Here is a 21,200-nt window from a genome sequence, read left to right on the forward strand (position 1 = left end):
AACCTCCTTCTAAGGGTGAAATCCAAAGACTGAGCAGCTTCAGCTTCATCCTCCGTTTGTTGTACTTTATATCACAGTGGAGTATCCCCCACGGAAACTTCCTTTTCTGCATCTTCTGTCATGTCTTTTAATTCTGACACTGACTCCTGTTTCTCCTTTCATCATCCAAAGCCAGTCATCCATGTCCTGTGTGCTGACCTTCTCACTAGACACCATCACTCTGGAGTAACTCCAATGATCCCTTTTCTTGAGATGGCTCCAAACTCCCTGATCTTTACCTCTGTATCAACCTCCAGATCAGATTCCCAGGGGCTTGCTCATCCTTTCCACATCCTGGATGATCCCTATTACCTCAAACTCAACAAGGCAATCCTGAATTCATCGTTTTCCCATTATCATCATGCCAATCCACCCTCCTCATCTCTCTGTCTATCTGAATGTCCCCAGGCACCCAAGCTTAAAACCTCAGGATCACCTTTAATTATTTCCTCTACCTACATGGAACCAATTGCCTAGTTCTACACACTCGATCTCTCTCATCTCTCCTTTTATTAACCTTGCCAGTGTGTAATAAAGGATCTCAGTCTTGTTTGGTTTTGTTTGCTTTCCTTTGTTTAGCATTTTCATTTTTAGTCTCATTTCCAGCTGTCTGCCACTAGGATTTTAGTCATCGGTCACCTTGCCTATTAAATATTTCCAAACACACCCCTTATCTTCCTTCCTCCCTGCCTCTGGCCATGTTTCCCCTGTTTTGTGTGCCTTTCTATCAACTCCATGGGTTGCCGTCCTACCCATCTTTAGGAATATAATACAAACAGGGCTTTCTCCATGGAGCTTCTTCTGACTTCCCCAACCAAACATGATGTATTTTCCTTTGAAATCCATGGGGTTTTTATTGTTTTTTCTCACATTTCTCTTCCAACATAAATACACTGCCTTACAAGATAATGTATTTTTTTTTTCCATGCTACCTCCTACTATCCTATAGGCTTTATGAAGGCCAGAACCATCTTTTATTTGGTTTTGTTTTCCCAATAGAAGCTTTGCATACAGTTAGAATTCAATATTTGTATATGTTTAAATATGTACTTATACTCCCTTCATCTTGTTCCAAAAAGGATTTGCAATCATTCAATATTTTTTGAAATGTCTAAGGAAACCTGTTGTGTCTGTGTCTACCCTAACCATCTCCAATTTCCTTACTCTTCCCTATAATAGCCCATCATCATTAATATTGTTAAATGCTTATTCATTCTTTTGTTTTTAAATCAAATTAACCTAAAAGTAGTTTTAGTTTCCAATCTTTATCTCTATTCCTCCTTTCTGAACCATCTACACCAGAAGTTATCAACCTCAACACTATTGACATTTTGGACCAAATAATTCTTTGTTGATGGAAAGGAGATGTCCTGTGCAGTACAGGACACCACTGGATATACCCAAAGATCTTAGCCAGGACTAGCATACAAAGTACGAGGTAAGTTACAAATGAAAGCAACATGTTTAACTTTATTCCAGAAGTTACATTAAAAAAATATAAAAAGAAACAAATCAGCCAGGGTGATGCCCACCTGTAGCCCCAGCTACTTGGGAAGTTGAGGCAGGAGGATCACTTGAGCCTGGGAATTTGAGTCAGTCAGAGCAACATAGTAAATATCCATTTCAAAATAAAATTTAAAAAATCATAAAAATAAAAAGATTGAATTAGTAAATCCAGTGTAGCCAAACCATTATCATTTCAACATGTAATCCATCTAAAAATGACTAATGAAATAATTTGCATTCTTCTTTTCTTACTAGTCTTTCAAATCCAGGATGTATTTTATAGGCATAGCACTGATTGCATTTCAATTTCTTAGACACATGTGGCAAGTGGCAACTAGGTTAGAAACCTCATATCCACAGAGTCTTCCCTAGGCTGAGAACTCACTTTGCAAGAATAAAGAAAGCTTTTATTTTTTTGTCCCCTAACTATTCATAACTATAATCAAATATTGAAAACTTCAGGATCAGACAAACAGAACATTTCAAAGGAGATAGACATTAGGAAATCAGTGATAGGAAAGTAGATGTGGAAAAAATAAGGAAATTCATGAAAGATATATAGAAGAATTCTTCTACTATCCTAGCTCAGCAGTCATTAGGTCATATAGAGAGATCAGTTTTTACTTGTTGTCCACATCCAGAATTTCCACCCCAGGAACAATACACATCCATACATCCTACACCAGAAGTTTCATGGAATACACAAAAACAAAGCCACATTCATTAAATATTAATCTCATTCAAGTTTCCACTGGGTTATATATTATAGAGGTGGGAGAGAAGCATATCTCAAATCTTTTTAGTGCAACCCCTTTACTCACAAATGAAGAAACTGGAGTCCAGACAGGATTAGAAATCAGCCTGAGATTTCAGAGCTCATTGATGGACTAAGCCAGAATCCAAGTTCTGAGTCCTGCTCTGAGCCCTCTCCCCGGCTCAAACCAGTGGTGCGACTTTCAACGTATAACTTTGCCTGTTGAAATGTTGGTTTCCTCAGGTCTACCACAGAAACAATGGCATCTACATTTTTGTGAGTTACCTTAAATGAATTAATACGTGTAAATATATATTTGCTGAATCTGAAAAGGGGTAGCAAATAACAGAATGAGAAAAAGGTAAAGAGCAACTTGGAGATTTATTTTAATCTATTCTTACCCCTTAGGAGTATTATGTCTAATCTGTCAAGGCTGGTGAAACTTTAAGGACTATTCAACTGCTCTCAACCATATATTTCAATAAGGGATAACTCATAATTGAAAAGTTTTCCTATCTGTCTACATTTTTTAGCTAATGTTTCAAAAGGCAACAAATAGCTTAATTATTAGCTTCTATCTACCTGCCCAAAGGGAATCTGCCTGAAGGCACAAATCATTCCTGGAAGTATTTTCTACTCTGAAGTAGGTTAGAGTCAAGTCTGTTTCCTGCACTAAAACTTACCATGGGAAGGACTGCCGTTTATTTTCTAAATAGTGTGCCTTGACTGGTATGTATTAATATGGAGGGCTACTCCACTGGTAGGATAAAAATAATTTCACCAAATTTCCTCACTTACAATAAAAAACACATGAGAAACACTCTGGTAACCACAGTTGGCCACTGTTTTCTATGTGATAACAGAGTCCCTTCAAACACCTGAAAAGCATACATTATTACTACCCTTACATCCTCAACGATTTTATGTATTAACTTTCTGAGTGCTGTAGGAAGCTTTAGCACCATATATCAATTTTCTTTCTTTCTTTCTTTCTTTCGTTTTTTTGTTTGTTTGTTTGTTTGTTTGTATTTTGGTCTAATCTGAACTTGGTCAGTCTACTGAGTAGAACAAAACACACACACACACACACTTTTTTCCTCCATGCAGTTCCCTAAAGCTCAGGTTTCATGGAGCTCTTTTATGTAAGGACATCCTTTGAATTAGACACTTCCTGCTTATGCCTCTCCTCAGCAGGGTGTTCATTGAGGAGGGTTTGTAGTTTGGAATTCAGACCCTGGAGTTAGGGAACAAAGTCTCAAACTGCCTGTCCTTCAGGACACAATGAAACAGCCAGCTGTTTGCTTTAGACATTTGTCTGAGTAGTACTTTATCAGACTATTATTAGTTTTAATGTTGTAATTAGATGTGCAAATGTACCCTGAGGTATGTTTGGATGGGAACACCATACAAATCAGAATTGACAATGATGAACACAGCTGCATTCCTGCCAGTGATTAGGCATTTAAATAAGTGCTCATGGTGTGTTTGTTGGAAAATGTGATCCCACAGAGTGGAGAGGTTAGCAATGATGTGAGGCTGCCAAGGGGGCATCAAAAATATCATAAAAACAAAAGAGAGTGTGAATAAAATTGGATTCTACTTGGAAACTAGTTTCCTAACCACGCTGTCTAAATAGCCCTCCTCTCATTACCTCACCTTCTTCATGTTCTACAAATTATGCATTCTTATATGTTTTTTAACTAGTATGTGTGGCGCCTTCTTCCCAACAGATCTCAGGTTCTAAAGCAGCAGAGACAATGTTATATCCTCAACACCAGAGCAATGCCCAGTCTCCCTACACAATAGGTTCTCAAAAAGTATTTGCTGAATAAAGAAATGAATGAATGTAACATATACTGAAGACAGTTGATCTAAATAGGACATCTCTCCATCCAAGATTTTCATAAAAATTATTTAATTCCTATAGCCAGATGACATCAAGTTCAACATCATCATTCCACCATTGGAACCAGAGGCATGGATTAGCTATGACTTGTCCAAAGGCTTATAATTCATTAGACTGGACTCCAACAAAAAAATTTATTAGTAGCCAACTTTGCATTTCATTATCCTGTTTATTTCTAGAGGGGCAACCATCCTGAGAATAGAGTTCTTTTCTACTTACCTTATGTTCTACTAAAGGAGTATAGTCATAATCATGGAGAACACAGATATCAACCTTTACAGCACCCCCTGCTATGGAGTCATAATTAAACCTCTTTTATTCATTCCTGGCCTTTAAAATCCTCCCTTTCTCACGCAGCTCCAAGTTACTAAACCTGCTAATCCAGGATTTTACTTATCTCTTTCAGGGACTGGACTTTTCCACAGAGTTTCCAGACTGTCTCCCCACTACCTCCTGCTCCCAACCTTTCTCCATCTCACAAAACTATGAACCCAAATATATAAAGACACTAAATAAACATTCCATCCACTTCTGGAAGCATAAAAACCTGAGGAATCTTTGACAAGTGTGCAACCCAGTATGGTTTGGGGAATATGAGTGCATACTTATACACTGTTCTCATGTTCTATGAATAAAATGGCCTAATGCTGATGTTATACCAACATAATGCAATCTTCTGTCGGAGATTCAGAAGCCAGTTCATGCAGTGCCTAGAAGGCATTACTCTGAACACTTATTCTCTATATACATTGCTGTGCAAAGAAAACATGATTACTGAAGCTCTTAGATTCTGAATAAATGGAACTTTATAGCATTTTAACAAAAAGGAGTCAGGATGTTCATCATAGTGAAACAAAATAAAGGTAAAGAAAATGAGTTATATTTTCAACAAAAGCAGTTAAATGAAAAATTTATCACTTCTTTACATGTAAAAGAGGAAATCTTGGTCCTAAATCATCAAAAGTATAATTGCATTGATCATGGGTTATAAACAGGAAAAAATATTCAAACTTTTGTTCTCAAGAAAATGTTATCAACTTTATTTCATATTATATTTCAGTCTATCAGGCATTATCCTTGACTGTGGCCTGTTAGATCTACATTGCTAAATATTAGGCCATCTACATGTTTTTATAACCTTTTAACAGAGGGGATGTAGTAGCACTAAAATAAGTGATTATACTAAACTGAAATTTTCTAAAGACATTTATCAACTTTACATACTTACGTTGATGACAACCATAAACTCATCAATTCAATCCAATCTGTCTTATATTTGCCATTGTGGCCTATATGTAATATGAAGGACTAACCAATGACTTTCAAAGCATCTTTATTGTTATTAAAAGCAGAAGGGGTTCCAAGGAGAGTGTCCTTAGAGAGACTGACAGTGCAGAAAGGGAAAAGACTGAGCAGACAGAGAAGCAGAAGGACAAGGGGAAAGGATCCTGAAGATTTTCCAGACAATGCTTGTCACCCAGCTCAATTTCCCCCTTCATGTTCCATGAGGTAGCTCTGAATCCTTATAACAAATTCTCTTTTAAATTTAATTTCAATCTGTTTGGAATAAATACCTTTATTTAGAAAGCATACTCTCTCTTTAGAGTTTCAGAATGTATGTTAATATTAAGTTATCAGAAAACTCCCCACAGTACTTTCAAAACAGTACAGGGCTGGGGCTATAGCTCAGTGGTAGAGTGCTTGCCTAGTATGTGTGAGGCACTGGATCCAATTTTCAGCACCACATATAAGTAAATAAAATAAAGGTACACTGACAACTGAAAAAAAAATTTTTAAAAACTTAGTGTACCAGAACTTTTTTTATTTTTTTGCATAATGTCTACTGATCAGTGAAGTCTGATTACTCTGATAGCTATTATTATGTCCACATGGCTGGACCACGCAGTGCTCAGAAAATTGTTCAAATTTTGGATGTTTCCAGAAGTGTAATATTTGGCTGAGATTAGCATTTAAATTGATCGACTTTGAGAAAAGCAACTAACAACCGCAATGTGGATGGGCCTCACCCAATCAGTTGAAAGTTTTAACAGCTCAGTCTGACCTCCTCTGTGCAAGAGCAAATTCTCCAAGCACTCTACTTTTGGATTCAAACTACAGTTCTTCCTTGTATGTCCAGTCTGCCTGCCTACACTGCAGACTGTGGAGCTACCAAGCCTCCTCAACTCCACCATCCATCAATCAATTCTGTGGGCCAATCCTTAAAATCAGTCAATCTTAACATATCTCTCCTCCTCTCCCTCTTTCTCTCTCTCTCCCGTCCCCCCTGACCCCTTTATCTGCACCCCCCCCCCAAACACACACACCCTGTTTGTTCTGTTACTGTGGAAAACTTTAATACAATCACTTTATTATTTACAGTCATCATCATTATTACACTACTAAATCCAGGGCACTGGCCTTCCTTTAATTTCAATGACAAAAAAGACTGGAAGAAAAATATCACTTCCTCATCCTCCTTCAATCAGAAAAGAAATGGATGAGCCTCAGCAAAACCAGACATCTAAGCAAATGCCCCAAGGGAGCTCACCTGGCATACAAGTATGTCTTGGTATCAAAATATCACTCTGAACCCATTCCTAGTTATTGCAAATAAATTTGACAATTTCAATTTTTGTCTCTTCTTTAGACAATTTTTAAAGACAGGACACAGAAAAAGTTCTACAATTAGTAAGTTAATTGCTTTATGTTTTAATGCTGTACTTCCAATGGATTGTAAGCTCCTTGAGGGCATATAAAAGGCCTACAACTTCCCAGCAAAACTATGGATTATTCATTTATTGCCTACGGATTTTTTTTAAGCATATGCTTATCGGACCTGATTTGGCTCATAAAACCATCCTAAAATGAAAGTTCCTTTTCCCATATAAGGTAATAAAATAAAATAGCTTTGTATCTTTGAAGTACAAAATTTTCCACAGTCTCTTTTCATGATTTTTTCTTCAGCACAAGGTCAAAGGAGATCTCAAAAACCCAGTAATTTCATTCTATTTCAACTCACAGGATATAAATATCTTCATTTCTCTGTCGGGCATTTTTTCTTTATTTGTTCGTGTCTTATAGCCTATGTGTCCTAAATTTTCAGTCTCTTACTTGGCTTTTGGCTTTAAATATCTTTACTTTTTTAATGATAAGAAACACAGCTCTGCAAGAAGGCCAGGTGTGGTCAGGACAGCACCATCAGAAGCAAAGACTAAGGGGACATTTCTGATGGGCAGGGGGTATGTCACGACCATGAACCCTGAGGGCCCAAGCAGAGGGAATTGGGGCAGAGTGAAGCACAGGGTGAGACTGCAATACAGAAGGAAAGGGCCAGTCCCAAGGGAAAAGAGGGGCAGGAGCAGAATACGCCTTTCAGACAAGTTGCAAGAAGTCGACAGAGAAGACCCTAACATGGGAAAAATGGGCTTGTCCACATGTCAGCACGATTTGGAATAACAAAGGATCCCAGGGCAGCGCCATCTGCCTACTGTCCTGGCTTTAAATGGCCTGACTAGTAAGGGCAGATACAGCGTGTGTTGCTCACTGGCAGGCCAAGACTGGCTCTGCAGGTGCAAGTGACGACAGCTGAGAGCGAGGTCCTGGGGGAGCCCTTCCAGCTCCACCGCCATCACTGAAATTGACGGAGCATCTACTGCCCCTTTGGTTTGCATTCTCGTAAGCGTCGCAGATTAAGTATGTGTCTTTCTTACAGAGAATTCTTGTCTGAAGTCTGCTGAAAGAAGAAACACCTGAACTCTGGGAAAAGTCTTCAATTCCCCTAAGAGGACCTGGGAAGAATCTGAAAATCCCAATTTCATTAAAGCTATCATTGTTCAGTTCCCAAATACTTTCTTTCTTCTCAGAGAACAAGAGTGATCCCAAGCTCCTACACATAAAATATGTCAGCACCACCTAAAGAGACAACTAAAAATCCTGAGGCACAAAGTCAGAGATTATTTTTTCTGCCACTTACTCAGAGATCAAGAAAGAAGCCTTAGCCCAGAGCAAAAGAAGGAACTGAGTGGCATTTGCCTTCTAGACACCAACTTTTCTTCTCTATCCCCATTCTCACCACTGAGGAGTCAGTTACCTCCTTATTCTATCAGCCCTTCTCCCAACAACCAAGAATCATGGTGTGCTCTTCCTTATTAATAGTATCAAAGGCCACACCAAAACCCAATAATCCATAAAATAGTTCATAAACTCACTAACACATTAACTGTAAGTCACTGCTCATTACTAACATTTCTGAATATGCTCGTGCAATTATGCCTGGGATACTTGCATTTGTACAGAAGACTTGAAACATAAAGTTTATTTTAAAAAGTAGGAGGAGGAGAATCTCTAATGTGGAATTTCAAACAGTGAATAGATAAAGAAGCTATTTGGAGGAAATTCAAAGGCATTTCTCTGCCGCTGAATTGAAATAACTCATTTAGGGCCCACTCCACCCACCAGTAAAGCTGACCCTGAGAGAACCTTTAATAATAGAGCAATGAGATTTAATCTTCAAAGATTTGCCTACTAAATCAGAAAATTCAACTCTTAAGGAACTAGAAAAGCACACTAATACTTAGAGAAAAGTAAATGGTGCTTCCAATTTGTCCTAAGCACTCTTTCCATGGGCTCATTCCTGGGCAGTCCATGTGTATTTAGGGGGTATTTCTTCTATCAGTAACATATCTTTGCAGAAGGAAAGCAAAAAAGAATGCTATAGTCACCTATGGGATTTAATTGAAAAAATTTTTCTCCTAAATCTCACATGCAAATTGTTTCCATCTTGAGAGAATTAAGATTTGTAGATACAAAGAAGCAAATCAGAAATTAAGCTACTTGGATTTGCCACTTATTGATCTGGTATTATTCCCCAGGGAAGCTGCTCAAGCATTTTCTAGTTCACTTTCACCTTCTATAGAAAACAAAAGTGATAAAAAAGCTTTTTCTTTTCTTACAGACTTTCTAAGTGGCTCTACATTTCCCTTAAAAATCTTTGAAATAAAAAACTACTGTGAAAATCTACAACAAATGTTGTCATAATCATAATTACTATAAAATTCCTGTTGATTCCCAGGGTGTATTATGTATCACAATTGCTCTTTATCTCATTCTGCTGTGCTCAGTCTGACACCAGCTACTTTTAATTCTCCTCTAGTGACTGTCATAATGTTTCTGTTTTAGAATTTAAACACACTGTAATCCAGTGTCATGCAATATACTATTCTACATCAAGAAAATACACACAAAAAAAAATCATATAACAATATACATGTCCTGGGTACATATTTCTCAATGCTTTTTGCAATGTACTAACCAAGAAGGAGAGATTCAGTTGGTCAGCACTATAATAATTCATGTCAAGTACTTAACTATGCAGTAAGATTTTTATGCTAGTCAGTTTAACCCTCACAATAATCCAATGAGGAAGGTATGATAATTATCTCCATTTTAAACATTAGCAAACCGAGGAGCAGAGACATTCAAAGACTTCCCTAGGGTCATAGGTAATAAATAGTAAAGTCAGGATTTGAATGGAAACAGACCATATCCAGAGCCTGTGCTCCCAACCCTGCCTGAGTAACACTTGAGAAAATGAAACAGAACAGTACAAATAGAATTTAAATTGAAAAACAATTACCAAGATCTACAAACACACTGGGAGGGGTGTGTCATTGTATTCTCTTATCTTTTTTTCTTTAAATTAATTAGCAAGCAAAATGTTGATTCTGTGTCACAAAAGATAAATAAGGAAAAGGGATGGGGTAGAAGTAAAGATAGGGAGGAAGAGACAGAGAGACAGATTCTGTATGGACTTCTGGTAAATTTTAAGGAAGCAGAAAAGTCCTGATTGCTGTATGGATTAGAGCCCAAATAGGCTAACAAGAAATGCTGTCTTACTTCAGAAAAATTTCTTTCTGCTCTGTTGTTCTTCCATCCCAACAGCCTGTCTTCAGAGGATGCAGTTTTCCAGCTGGCAATAATGAAGGCCATGTCCCTTCACTTTAGTTTCTGGAGGGCAAAGGGAATCACACACACACACTGAGTCTGAGGGAGACACACAATACACTTGGAATAAATACCAGAATAAGTCAGTGAGACCTACTGGAATTCTGAGCACACTAAGGAATCAGTCTCAAGTTCTAACTCACAATTGTAGACATATTAAGAAAAAGTCTGAGCAAAAAGAACCTCCTGTGGCAATGCAGACCAGCCTGTTTGGAGGATGGGCTGGCACACAGTTAAACCCCACACTGGCCGAGGCTTTTGTTCCATGAGTAGCAGCACCAGCTAAGTGCTGGTGACAGTGTGGGGGCTCCAATTGGGGGCAGGGGATGCTTTTGCACTGCCTGGCTCTGAGGGGTGGACTCCATGAAATGCAAACATGAAACACATGCAGAAAACATTCTGAAATACTCATTCTCATGCTGGAAGCACACCCCAGTGATGAGACCTTCTCTACTTAACTGGGGCAGGGGAGCATGAAGGGGATGTGAGCCCTCTTTGGTTGACCTCCAGTTCCCAGCTGGGTTTGGTCTTAAGGTCAAAGTCAGCAGCTCTTTACCCCCTGCCCCCTCTGGAGGGGGCAGAAACAGAAACATGTGTAATCTGTTGCAAAGAGCAGCACAGTGGAGGCAGGTCTTGTCGGCCTCTTCCTTCACCTGTAACTTGCCTTTTGAAAACCCAGAATCCCTGTGATGAACTAGCATAGGAGCAGGACTCTGACAGTACCTCATTGACGGACATTCTAGCCCACACAGGATTCTTATGTTGCTTCAGTTCTCCAGTGGGGCTTTGGGCTTGCCTAGTAACTCTGAATGTCATGCTTATTGTAATAATTTTGAGTCCTGGATTTTAAGTCTTAAAATAAATTTACACTGGATGGCATGACCTCTGAACCAAAGCACAGAATTTTCTGACCTAGTTTAAGCTGTTACAGAAAGCTTTTATGATTTTAGATTAAATTCAAAATATTTCTATTTTTAATTCTAAACTATTTTCTAACATATAAAAACAATTCCAAAACGTAAAGGAATCTATCTAGAACATTTCAAAAAATAATCCAATAATACAAAATAAATTTACACATAAGTATGTAACATAATTAAAGTTTACTCAAAATTACAGTAGTGGGATCCTTCACTGTAGGAAATAATACTCAAGTGGAAATTTAAATTGCCTCATCTTACTTTAAAAGAGGAAAAGTTAAAAAAAAAAAAAACCATTATCCTAAATAGCCATTTTTGGAATTTTAATTATATTATTGCTGGCTTTATGGCATGTAAAATAAGAAATCCGAAGAATTACTAGGCTGTTAAATTTGCATTTACCTAATCAAACTAACATTGTGTTGGACTTTTTGATCTGTTGAATGTAAGTTTTTATCTGTTCAATACACAATTACCATTTACTACAGAAGTGTTTTAATGGAAGCAGCCTCTTAAAGGCTTTAAACATATCAGTAAAACCAAGATGTTTTAGAAGCTCAATAAAATCACAAATTCTGATAGTTTTAATTAGATCTATTAAATTCTCATCATTGCTTGGACATAAGTTCCTCTTTTCTGATGTAAAGAGAATGCTGCAAACATTTAATAAATAATGGAAATTAAGTGCTATGTTTATTTTTCTAACTTAAAAAAAGCAACAAATTTTTTACTATGGAAAATTTGGGACATAACAATTTTTTTTTTCATTTTATCCACGACCCAGTTACAAGATAATATTTTCATGTACTTTCTTTTACATTTTTTTCTCTTTTTAACACAGTTGAGGTCTTTTACAATTTAATATTCTATTTTTCCACTCAACATTTTAAAAGTTAGCAATTATGCATGTTATGCAAATCCTCTTGAAATTCACTTGGGAAGAGTTTTTTCTTTTTTCTATTTTGTTCACCACAGCCTCCTCAACACCCAAAGCAATGCCTGTACAGTATAAATACTCAAAGAATATTTGCTGAATAATTCAACAAATATGTAGTTTATCCTATCATTTATTACTCCTTGACAGTCACACTGCACATTTAGGTTACGTTAACATTTTTACAATTATAGGCAATACCATATGCCTTTGTGGGTAAAGCTTTTTTAGTATTTAGGATTATTTACATGAATTCAGGTAAAAGAGGTTGAATTGCACAGTCAAGTTTGGAATAAACATTTTAAGATCTCTGAGATCTATGATTCAATTGCTTTCTCCAAAGTTATACCTTCAGGTTACCTTTTCCAGCACACCATTTGGAAACACTAGGAAGTCTCTTTTTTTAAAGACTTTCCTAATCACTAGGTAAAAAATAGTTTGTGATGGTTTTATTTGTAAGTTTTCAATTGTTAAAATGAACTATTTTTCCAAATATGTATTAGACATTTGTATTTCTTGTTTTCTGACTTGCTTGGTCATATCACTTATCAATATATCCATTCATTCTATATTCCTTGCACCCACAGCATGTACTGTTCTGATCTCTGGGTGTACATCTGTGTATATTTCAAAATATTCTGTAATGTTCACAAACACACAAACACACATTTGATTAGGTTGATAAGATTAAATATTACTTAAAACAATACACACACACATATATATATATGAATTGCAGAAAAATTAGAAAGCACATATAAACAGGGTCTGGGGTTGTAGCTCAGTGGTAGAGTACATGCTTAGCATGCATAAGTCCCTAAGTTCAAACCCCATCACCAAAGAATACATAAATGAAATAGTGTGTGTATACATATGTGTGTGTGTATGCACATACATAACACATGTCAGTCAAACTGTTAAATCATAAACATTATTCACATGTGTAGTACATCTTTCCAAATTTTGATCTATGCATAGGCCATGTTTAAAAGAACATAAGTGAAATCCTATGTACACACTGTTTTGCATTTTTTTAATTTAAAGAACTTCCCATATCATTAAACAATCTTTGTGAAACTTTTAATGCTACCAGAAGGAAAGACAGCTACAGTAGGAAAGACAGCATGGCTTTGAAGCCTGACAGTTATGAATTCAACTTCCTGAAACCCTTTGTTCATTGATAAAATAAAGATAACAGTACCATTTTCAGAAATTGTTGTTTAAATTAAATGAAATAACAAAGTTTATAGGTTATTAACAGTGTGCTGATAACAGGGTCTTCAAAGTTTTTGTCAAATTAATGAACAGGTAAGAAGGTATTTTGTTTTAACTTTCACATTTCTTTATTTTGTACTTGGCTATACAGCTCTGTGTGTGTGTGTGTGTGTGTGTGTGTGTGTGTGTGTGTGTGTGTGTGAGAGAGAGAGAGAGAGAGACTTGCCCTATGCCACGTGTTCTCATCTTTTCCCTTTTCTCTACTGGCATGATTTTTTTCCCCATATTGCTTCTAACTTATTCATTCATCCAATGATTTATTAAAAGCCATTATATGCTCATTTTATTAAGGATACTAAACCTTTGTCTTTAGTGTTGCAAAAGTTCTTCCTAGTTTACTATTTGCCTTTTAATTTTGTTTATGGTAAGTTTTGAAATACAGAACTATTAAATTTTCATGCAACTCATTCTATTTTCTGTTTTCTTGCAACATGCTCAGGAATTTTTACTCAACCCTTAGGGGATCCTGTATTATTTGGCGTGGTAAGAGAATAAAGTCATGTTTTAAAAACTTTTAGACCTAAAATGAAAAAACATAAAATAATTGACTTGATATAGGACAAGCGTTTAGAAAAAGGTTCATTTTACACTATCATTTGCTTTCCAAGGGCAGACTAAGCATATTTATATTTGTGTTTCTGGCAAGTAGCACACTGTATGACCTGTAGTTGGTCCTCAATAAATGCTGAATTTGCTCAGTTATAAAGAAAAAAGCATTCAGAAATGGTAAACTCAGTAACCAAACATCTGAGTAAGAGGAAAGATTTTAATTAGAGTAACACTACAGAACAACTGAGAAAATATCAAGAAAGTTCAAAATCAAACATCCCATACTCTGATATTCTTGTTTTTGAGAGGATAATACCTATTCATAAGAATTGTTTTAAGTCCCCAATATCACTAGCATCCTATTTGGCAACATTTCTCTTTGTTCTGAACTATGTTACCCTATAAGATGCTCTAATTGCAAAGGAATTCTATAATCAAAGGAATCTGACAACCCCTGTACACTGCTCAATTTTTCCTACCTCCTCAACTCACCTATATACCTCAACACAGAGAACTTTTGCATAAACACTCTTGAGAAATTTGGCAGGGACTAGTTTTCCCAGGAGACAGAGAGGAAGCTAAGATCAGAGTTTGTCTGGGGTGCTCAGGTAGATAGGATGCAAGTAGGAAAATATCAGGTCCCAGTAAAAAGCTAAAATCAATCTTCTGGGATCCAGACAGATAATGCACCAAAGCATGCATTTGGGACATAGAAAATTCCAGTGTCTGGAGGAAACACAAAAAAGGCAGGAGACATTTAAGGACATTGACAGGACTTAGACAATGTGGTGCCATGGACAAGAAGCAAATACCAGAAAATCATGAATCAGGCACCAGCTACAGGAAGCTGGGACCCACATAGAGCCTGAAGATGGAATGGAGGGACTTGGAAGCAATGTCACTCCCAACTATCAAGAACTGGTCTGGACAATAGCATGTGGGATCCCCAGGGATGCTAATCACTTGCTTCTTATATGTACTATTTATTCAACATTAATTTACTGAGGGAATGTCTAATGCATTCTGCAAATGAGTTTTTTTTTTTCATTTTATTACTTGTTCTAATTTGTTATACATGAGAGCAGAACACGTTTATACATTTTGATAGATCATACATAATTGGAGTGTAATTTCTCATTTTTCTGATGGTACATATTATAGGATCACATTGGTCATGTAGTCATATAGGTACATGAGGTAATAATTTCTGGTTCACTCTACTATAATTCTTACCCCCATACCCCTTCCCCTCCCTTCACTCCCCTCTACATAAAGTAAAGTAACTCTATCCTTCCCTATCTGGCCCCCGCCCCTCATTGTGAATTAGCATCTGCATATCCAACCATTATGGAAAGCAGTATGGAGATTCCTCAGAAAATTTGGAATGGAACCACCATTTGACCCAGTTATCCCACTCCTCAGTTTATATCCAAAGGACTTAAAATCAACATTCTACAGTGTTGCAGCCACATCAATGTTTACAGCAGCTCAGTTCACCATAGCTAAAATATGGAACCAACATAGATGCCCTTCAACAGATGAATGGATAAAGAAAATATGGATATATATACATATATATATAATGTATATGTATATATATGTGTATATATATGATGGAATATTATTCAGCTTTAACAAAAAATGAAATTATGGCATTTGTTGGTAAATGAATGGAGTTACAGAATATCATGCTAAGCAAAATATTTTTTTAATATCCACTTGAGGGTCTGTCCACTATGATGCAAAGACCTGAATTAACAAGCACAATGATTCTGATTGATTTTAGTGATATGTGTATTCAAGTAGACTGGCAGCAGATTACTAAAATCAACTGTGATTGGAACTAGGTGCCAAATAGATGGGATCTTCAGCACTGATCTCAGTAGCAAACCTAGTTGGCTTAGAAAGGGTGTCTATATGCTCTGTGCTGAGAGACACAGCTGAACTAGGCTAGGCAATAATCACAGTGGGACCAAAGAGATACACTTAGTAGTAAGTGAGTTGGGAAGCAAGGCCACTCTTAATGGCTGTAAAAAATGAAAGTTTCCAGTGGTACAGGGGATCTGAACTGGCAAAAGGAATCAACTCCAATCCCAAATTGGGTTTGCCAAAACTCCAGATCAGAAAGCAACTTTGCTGGATTTTTTTTTTTTTGGGGGGGTCTGGCTGATTTATTGGTTTGTTTGCTGGTTTTGTTTTGTTTTTGTATTGTTTTATTTTTATCTGTAAACCATTAATTGAAGTGTTGAAATCTAAATTGCTGCATCCTTACAAGTTCATTATACTAAAAGATAATCATTTAGTTGGTATCTTTATTATCTTGGTTTAACATACATTTAAAGCCTCACATTGCACAAAGGTATTCTTCAAATGAAGGCACTACCAGGAAGAGAACTGGAAAACTGTGATTTAAAGCTTGATGTCCAGTTCAACCACATATCAACGACAAAGCAAATGGAGACATGTGGCTTTAAACTCAATCCTTTTATCCAGGTATATATGATTCTGTGTTGAGTTTAGGGTTCTTAAGTCTTACAAAAGTTAACCTAGGTAAGTTTCTGGGTTATGTTTATAATAATTTTTTTTAACACATGTGTCACAAAACATTTATTTTAGCATGAGAAATTTGAAAACATCCCTTCTTTTTTTCTCTCTATTTTATTTTATTTTATTTATTTTTTTATTTTTTACAGACTGCATTTTGATTCTCTGTACACAAATGGCGTATATCATTTCATTTCTATGGTTGTACATGATGTAGCATACATGTACATAGGGTAAGGATGTCTGTCTCATCTCACCATTTTTCATACCCCCTCATCTAAAGTTCCTCCATTCTCTTCTCATCCCCCACCCCCCACACTCCATTATACATCATCATCCACTTACCAAGGAAAACATTCGATCTTTGGTTTTTCGTGATTGGTTTATTTCACTTAGCAAGATATTCTTTGATCTCATCCATTTATCTGCAAATGCCATAATATTATTCTTCTTTATGGCTGAATAATATTCCATTGTGTGTATATGTATGTATATATATATATATATATATATATATATATATATATATACCACAGTTTCTTTATCCATTAGCCTACTACAGTAAAGCAGCCACGCCAATGTTTATAGCAGTTCAATTCACAGTAGCTAGATTGTGGAATCAACCTAGATGCCCTTCAACAGATGAAAACATCCCTTCTAAACTCCTAATGAAGTACAAGAATCCCAAAACATCCTGAAACCCACCTTCTAAACAATCCTCAGGTTAACTGTATCATCAACAATAACCTAAAAACCTAGCCCTTGTCTTGCATCTGATTTTACAATTAGTACACTCTTACCTAAATTTCACTATTTTATATTTAGCTACCACTACTCAGGGCCCACCATTGATAGGTACTTTTATAGATACTATAATCTTAAAATCTTTAATATAATCTTATGTGTTAAGGTCCTTTTACAAAGGAAGAAATTGAGGGATCAAAGAGTTTTCCAAATTCATAGAGTTTTCCAAACTCATATGAGTTTTCCAAAGTCATAGAGCAGTTAGTACAAGAGTGAGTATTCAAGTCCAGTTCTGACTACAGAAGCCCAAATCTATATCCTGCAGCAAAGTCTAGTTCTCTAGGCTGTCTTCTCATAATATAAATTAAAATTTTGAGCAGTGATATTCATTCTTCACCCACTGTATACATTCTAAATCTTTCTAGTTGACTGAGGAAGAGTCCATGGGAGTTTTTTTGATTCATTCAGGAGTCTCCTTAGATTAACAGTCTGCAGGAGAGGTAAATGATCAGATCAACCAATAAACAAGTGTCTACAGAATGCTTCAACAAACAAACAAAATAAGGTGGAGTAATAGAACTGACTGTAATTCTGAGGTTCTAAAGTAGGGGGCTCAGAGGGAAAAACAAGCAGATATCTTGGGAATTCAGGGAGAAATAAGGGAACTGAGAAGAAACAGGGTTGGTTCCTGTAAGAATGAAGAAGAAGCATACATGAGAAAATGACAGCTTACATGTACTAAGAGCCTGGGAAATTCACTTTTAAAGACGTGCTCTGAGGGGAAAAAAACCACTGCATTAAACCAATTGCCTTAATCTAAGTATGATTTATGGCTATACTGAAATTTGAGATTATCCACCATGCAACCAACTATATCTAAATTTAAAAAAAATCTGTGATTAGGAGTGCAAGTACATATAAAACAGAGCCTTAAAACAAAGTGACAACATTATATAATAACTTTCTAAATGTTTCCCAAAATACATACATAAACATTCCCTAATGGGTCTGCCCTGTAACTATGCTGTCCTTTGGTTTCAGTAAGAAACAAGAAATTGATTAAGAACTTATTTCCTATGTTTGATATTCAGAAAAAACAAATGGCACAATAAATTATTCAATTAAAAGCCATTTTTTATTTCACTCCATTAGAGTACAGTGAATTGGCTTAGGGAAAACAGAGCAAAATATACTAATCTTCATTTTACTGACATGTTATTATATACTGGTACAACCAATCTGGAGGCCAGAAGTAGGTTGTTAGAAAGATAATGTCTTCTGCTCTTTTCTAGGAATCAAGAGTGAAACAAATAGTCCAGACAATAGTCTGGATAAGGAAATATGTAAACGATTAATTTTAAAAACCACCTTGCTTTTGGCATAATTATTTTAAATATTACACATGATACCAGCATTTTTTTTCCGCCTAGACCAATTGCACTTTGTAATTCATTGATACATCCTCATTCCAGGTGGTAATAAGCTCTTTCCTTGTCTACACAGTTTGCCTTTGAATGGATGGAAAAAGATAGACCTATTTCTTTCCGGCCATTATTTTTCATAAAGCCAACTCGTTTATTTCATTTATTCCTTCACTTAGCAAAGATCTACACTGTGCCTTGCACCATGACAGGCAGTGTAGACACAATTATTTCACCATTACTGACAGCAATCATCTCAGAATAAATACCAAGAAAAGGGATTTTTCACTGTAGAATGTTCCTCTTTCCTTTTTTTGCTTCAAAGCATCAACTGTACCATTGATAGAGATGTACTTTAACCCAAAGTATTTGTAGCCTTAGACATTAAAAAGCACTTGTCCAGAGCCAACCTGTGGGTTGCCAGTGGTGGATAAGAAACTCCCTACTCATTTGTCATCTGCCTCTTTGAGGGGAAGATGTTGGGGTAACTTTTATTTTGTGCCCAATTCTTGTCCAAACCCATAGGAGAGATCAAGAATGACATAGTACTAATATTGCTCCTGATTCTTCTTCCACTGGAATCAAGATGCTTAAAGATCAAACATAAATCTTGAAAGCAATGAAAAAGCTAATGACTATAACTGCTCCATCATCTGCAAATTATTTCTCTTCCTCTCTTTGTAACACCACCTGACAGATTTTATTCACTCAACAGATGTTTACTAGGGACCTACTAGGAGCCAAGTACTCCTGTGTGGACTGGGGAGATAATAATAGCAAAACAAATAAAAATCTCTACCCTCAGGGAGCTTCCATTAACGATAAATATAGGCATACACAAAATAAAACAGGCAGTAAAAGGAGACCTCACTAACAAAGTGGCATTTGCACAGACATTTTGAGAAGATCAGAGAGTAAGTAATTCAGGCAAAGTGAAGAGCAAGCACACAGAAAGGAAGCAGTAGCCAAGCGGGTGTTTCCAAGGCCAGTGTGGCGGGGGTGGTGTGACTGGAGCCAGTCCTGAGGCGATGTGGGACAGGCTAACAGGGAGTCTGGCTATGTCAGGCCTTAATGTTTAACCTTTACACTGGGTCACAAGGGAGTTGTTAGAGTGTTTTGAGGAGATTTAACATGTTTTAAAAGGAACACTGTGACTTTGGTGATTCTCCAAAAATACTTCTAGGAACAGAGGAGGACAAGGGACAAACAGAGACACCAGATAAGAATGAAACACAATAACCCAGGTAATTCTAGATGATGGTGGTTTGAACTGAGTTCAAAATGGTGGAGGTGGGTGAGAACGAGCAGATTGTAGCTATATTTTGAAGGTGGAGTCAACAGGAGTTGATGGCACAGTAGATGTAGGGTATGAAAGAAATAAAGGAATAAGGAAGAAACCAAGGGTTTTGGCATCAACAGCTGGACAGATGAAACTGCCATTTACAAAGTGGTGGGTTTGAGGGAGAAAATCCAGAGCTTAATCTCGGACTGCCGGGTTTAAGATCCCTACCTGTTAAACATTCAAATGGAGATTGTAAATGGTTGGGTGAATGGGGATCTGATAGCTCAGGAAAAGGACCACGCTGGAGTCTTAAGTTTGGGAACCACTGGCTACTGATGAGACTGGAAGAGAAACATGAAAGAAAACAAAGTATGAGGACAAAACCCTGGTGTACTCCAATAAGTAGGCACCAGGGACAAGAAGGGAAAACTCCAAAAAAGACCAAAAAGGAGTGGCAGTGAGGGAGGAGGAAAAGCAGAATAATGTGATAGACCAGAGGGCAAGTAAAAAAAGTATTTCCATGAGAGGATTGATTATCTCAAATGCTGCTAACTGATTTAGTACTACGATTGAGAACTGGCTGCTTGGTTACCAATGTGGAAGTCATTGGTTATCTTGGGAGAAGGAGATAGAATGGGACACAAAAAACTAATTGGATTAGATTAGGTTCAAGAGAATAAATACTATTATAGAATGAATATGCATTACTCTTTCAAGGTATTTTGTTATTAAGGGAAGCAGAAAAGTAAAGTGGTCACTGGAAAAATGTGGATCAAGAGAGGATTATTTTTTTAAAGTAGGTAAAAGATCATGTTTGTAGGCCACTGGGAATAATCCTGCAGAGAAGGAGAAAGTGATGATGCTAGAAGAAAAAGAGACTATGCTGGAGCAACAGCCTGGGAACATGCAGAAGGGCATGATCTCTGGTGCACAAGAGGAGCACTGGTTCTGAATAACAGCACACAGTTCAACCACAGGGACAGCACTGAAGACAGAGCACATGGGCACAGATGAAAGCAGAAGTACTTTTCTAAATGCTTCTATTTTCTAAGTGTAATAAGAAGTAAATACTTTAGCTGAGAGTGAGAAGGGAAGAGGAGGTGTTAGAGATTTGAGGAAAGAGAAGAAAGTGGAAAGTGCCAGTCATCTAGGAAAGCAGAGGCATGAATGAAGTGACTGAGGGAGTGCAGCTTGATAACCCACACGCTGCAGGCCCTCTTGAGATTGGTGTTGATGAAATTAAAGTGAAGCAAGTTTCCATATTAAACTGCACAAGCCCAAGCTAGATAGAGAAGTAGAGAGTTGTGTTTGACTAGGTTTTCC

At 36.8% G+C, this 21,200-nt stretch overlaps 1 protein-coding gene across 1 annotated transcript in view; it reads right to left on the reverse strand.

Annotated features, from left to right (window-relative positions):
• Window positions 1-6,535: 6,535 nt before the first annotated feature.
• The window catches only part of LOC306661117 (uncharacterized protein), a gene marked incomplete at its 5' end in the record, with an annotated part of 30,790 nt that continues 16,125 nt past the window's right edge, over window positions 6,536-21,200 (reverse strand). Inside the window, one exon of the mRNA XM_079139915.1 lies at window positions 6,536-8,888. Within this exon, the coding sequence (XP_078996041.1) occupies window positions 8,877-8,888 (12 nt within the window). The 3' untranslated portion in view covers window positions 6,536-8,876. The remainder of the gene's footprint in view (window positions 8,889-21,200) is intronic.

This window comes from Sciurus vulgaris (genome assembly GCF_902686455.1).
Source record: "Sciurus vulgaris genome assembly, chromosome: 5".
In the NCBI taxonomy this organism is placed as follows: Eukaryota; Metazoa; Chordata; class Mammalia; order Rodentia; family Sciuridae; genus Sciurus; species Sciurus vulgaris.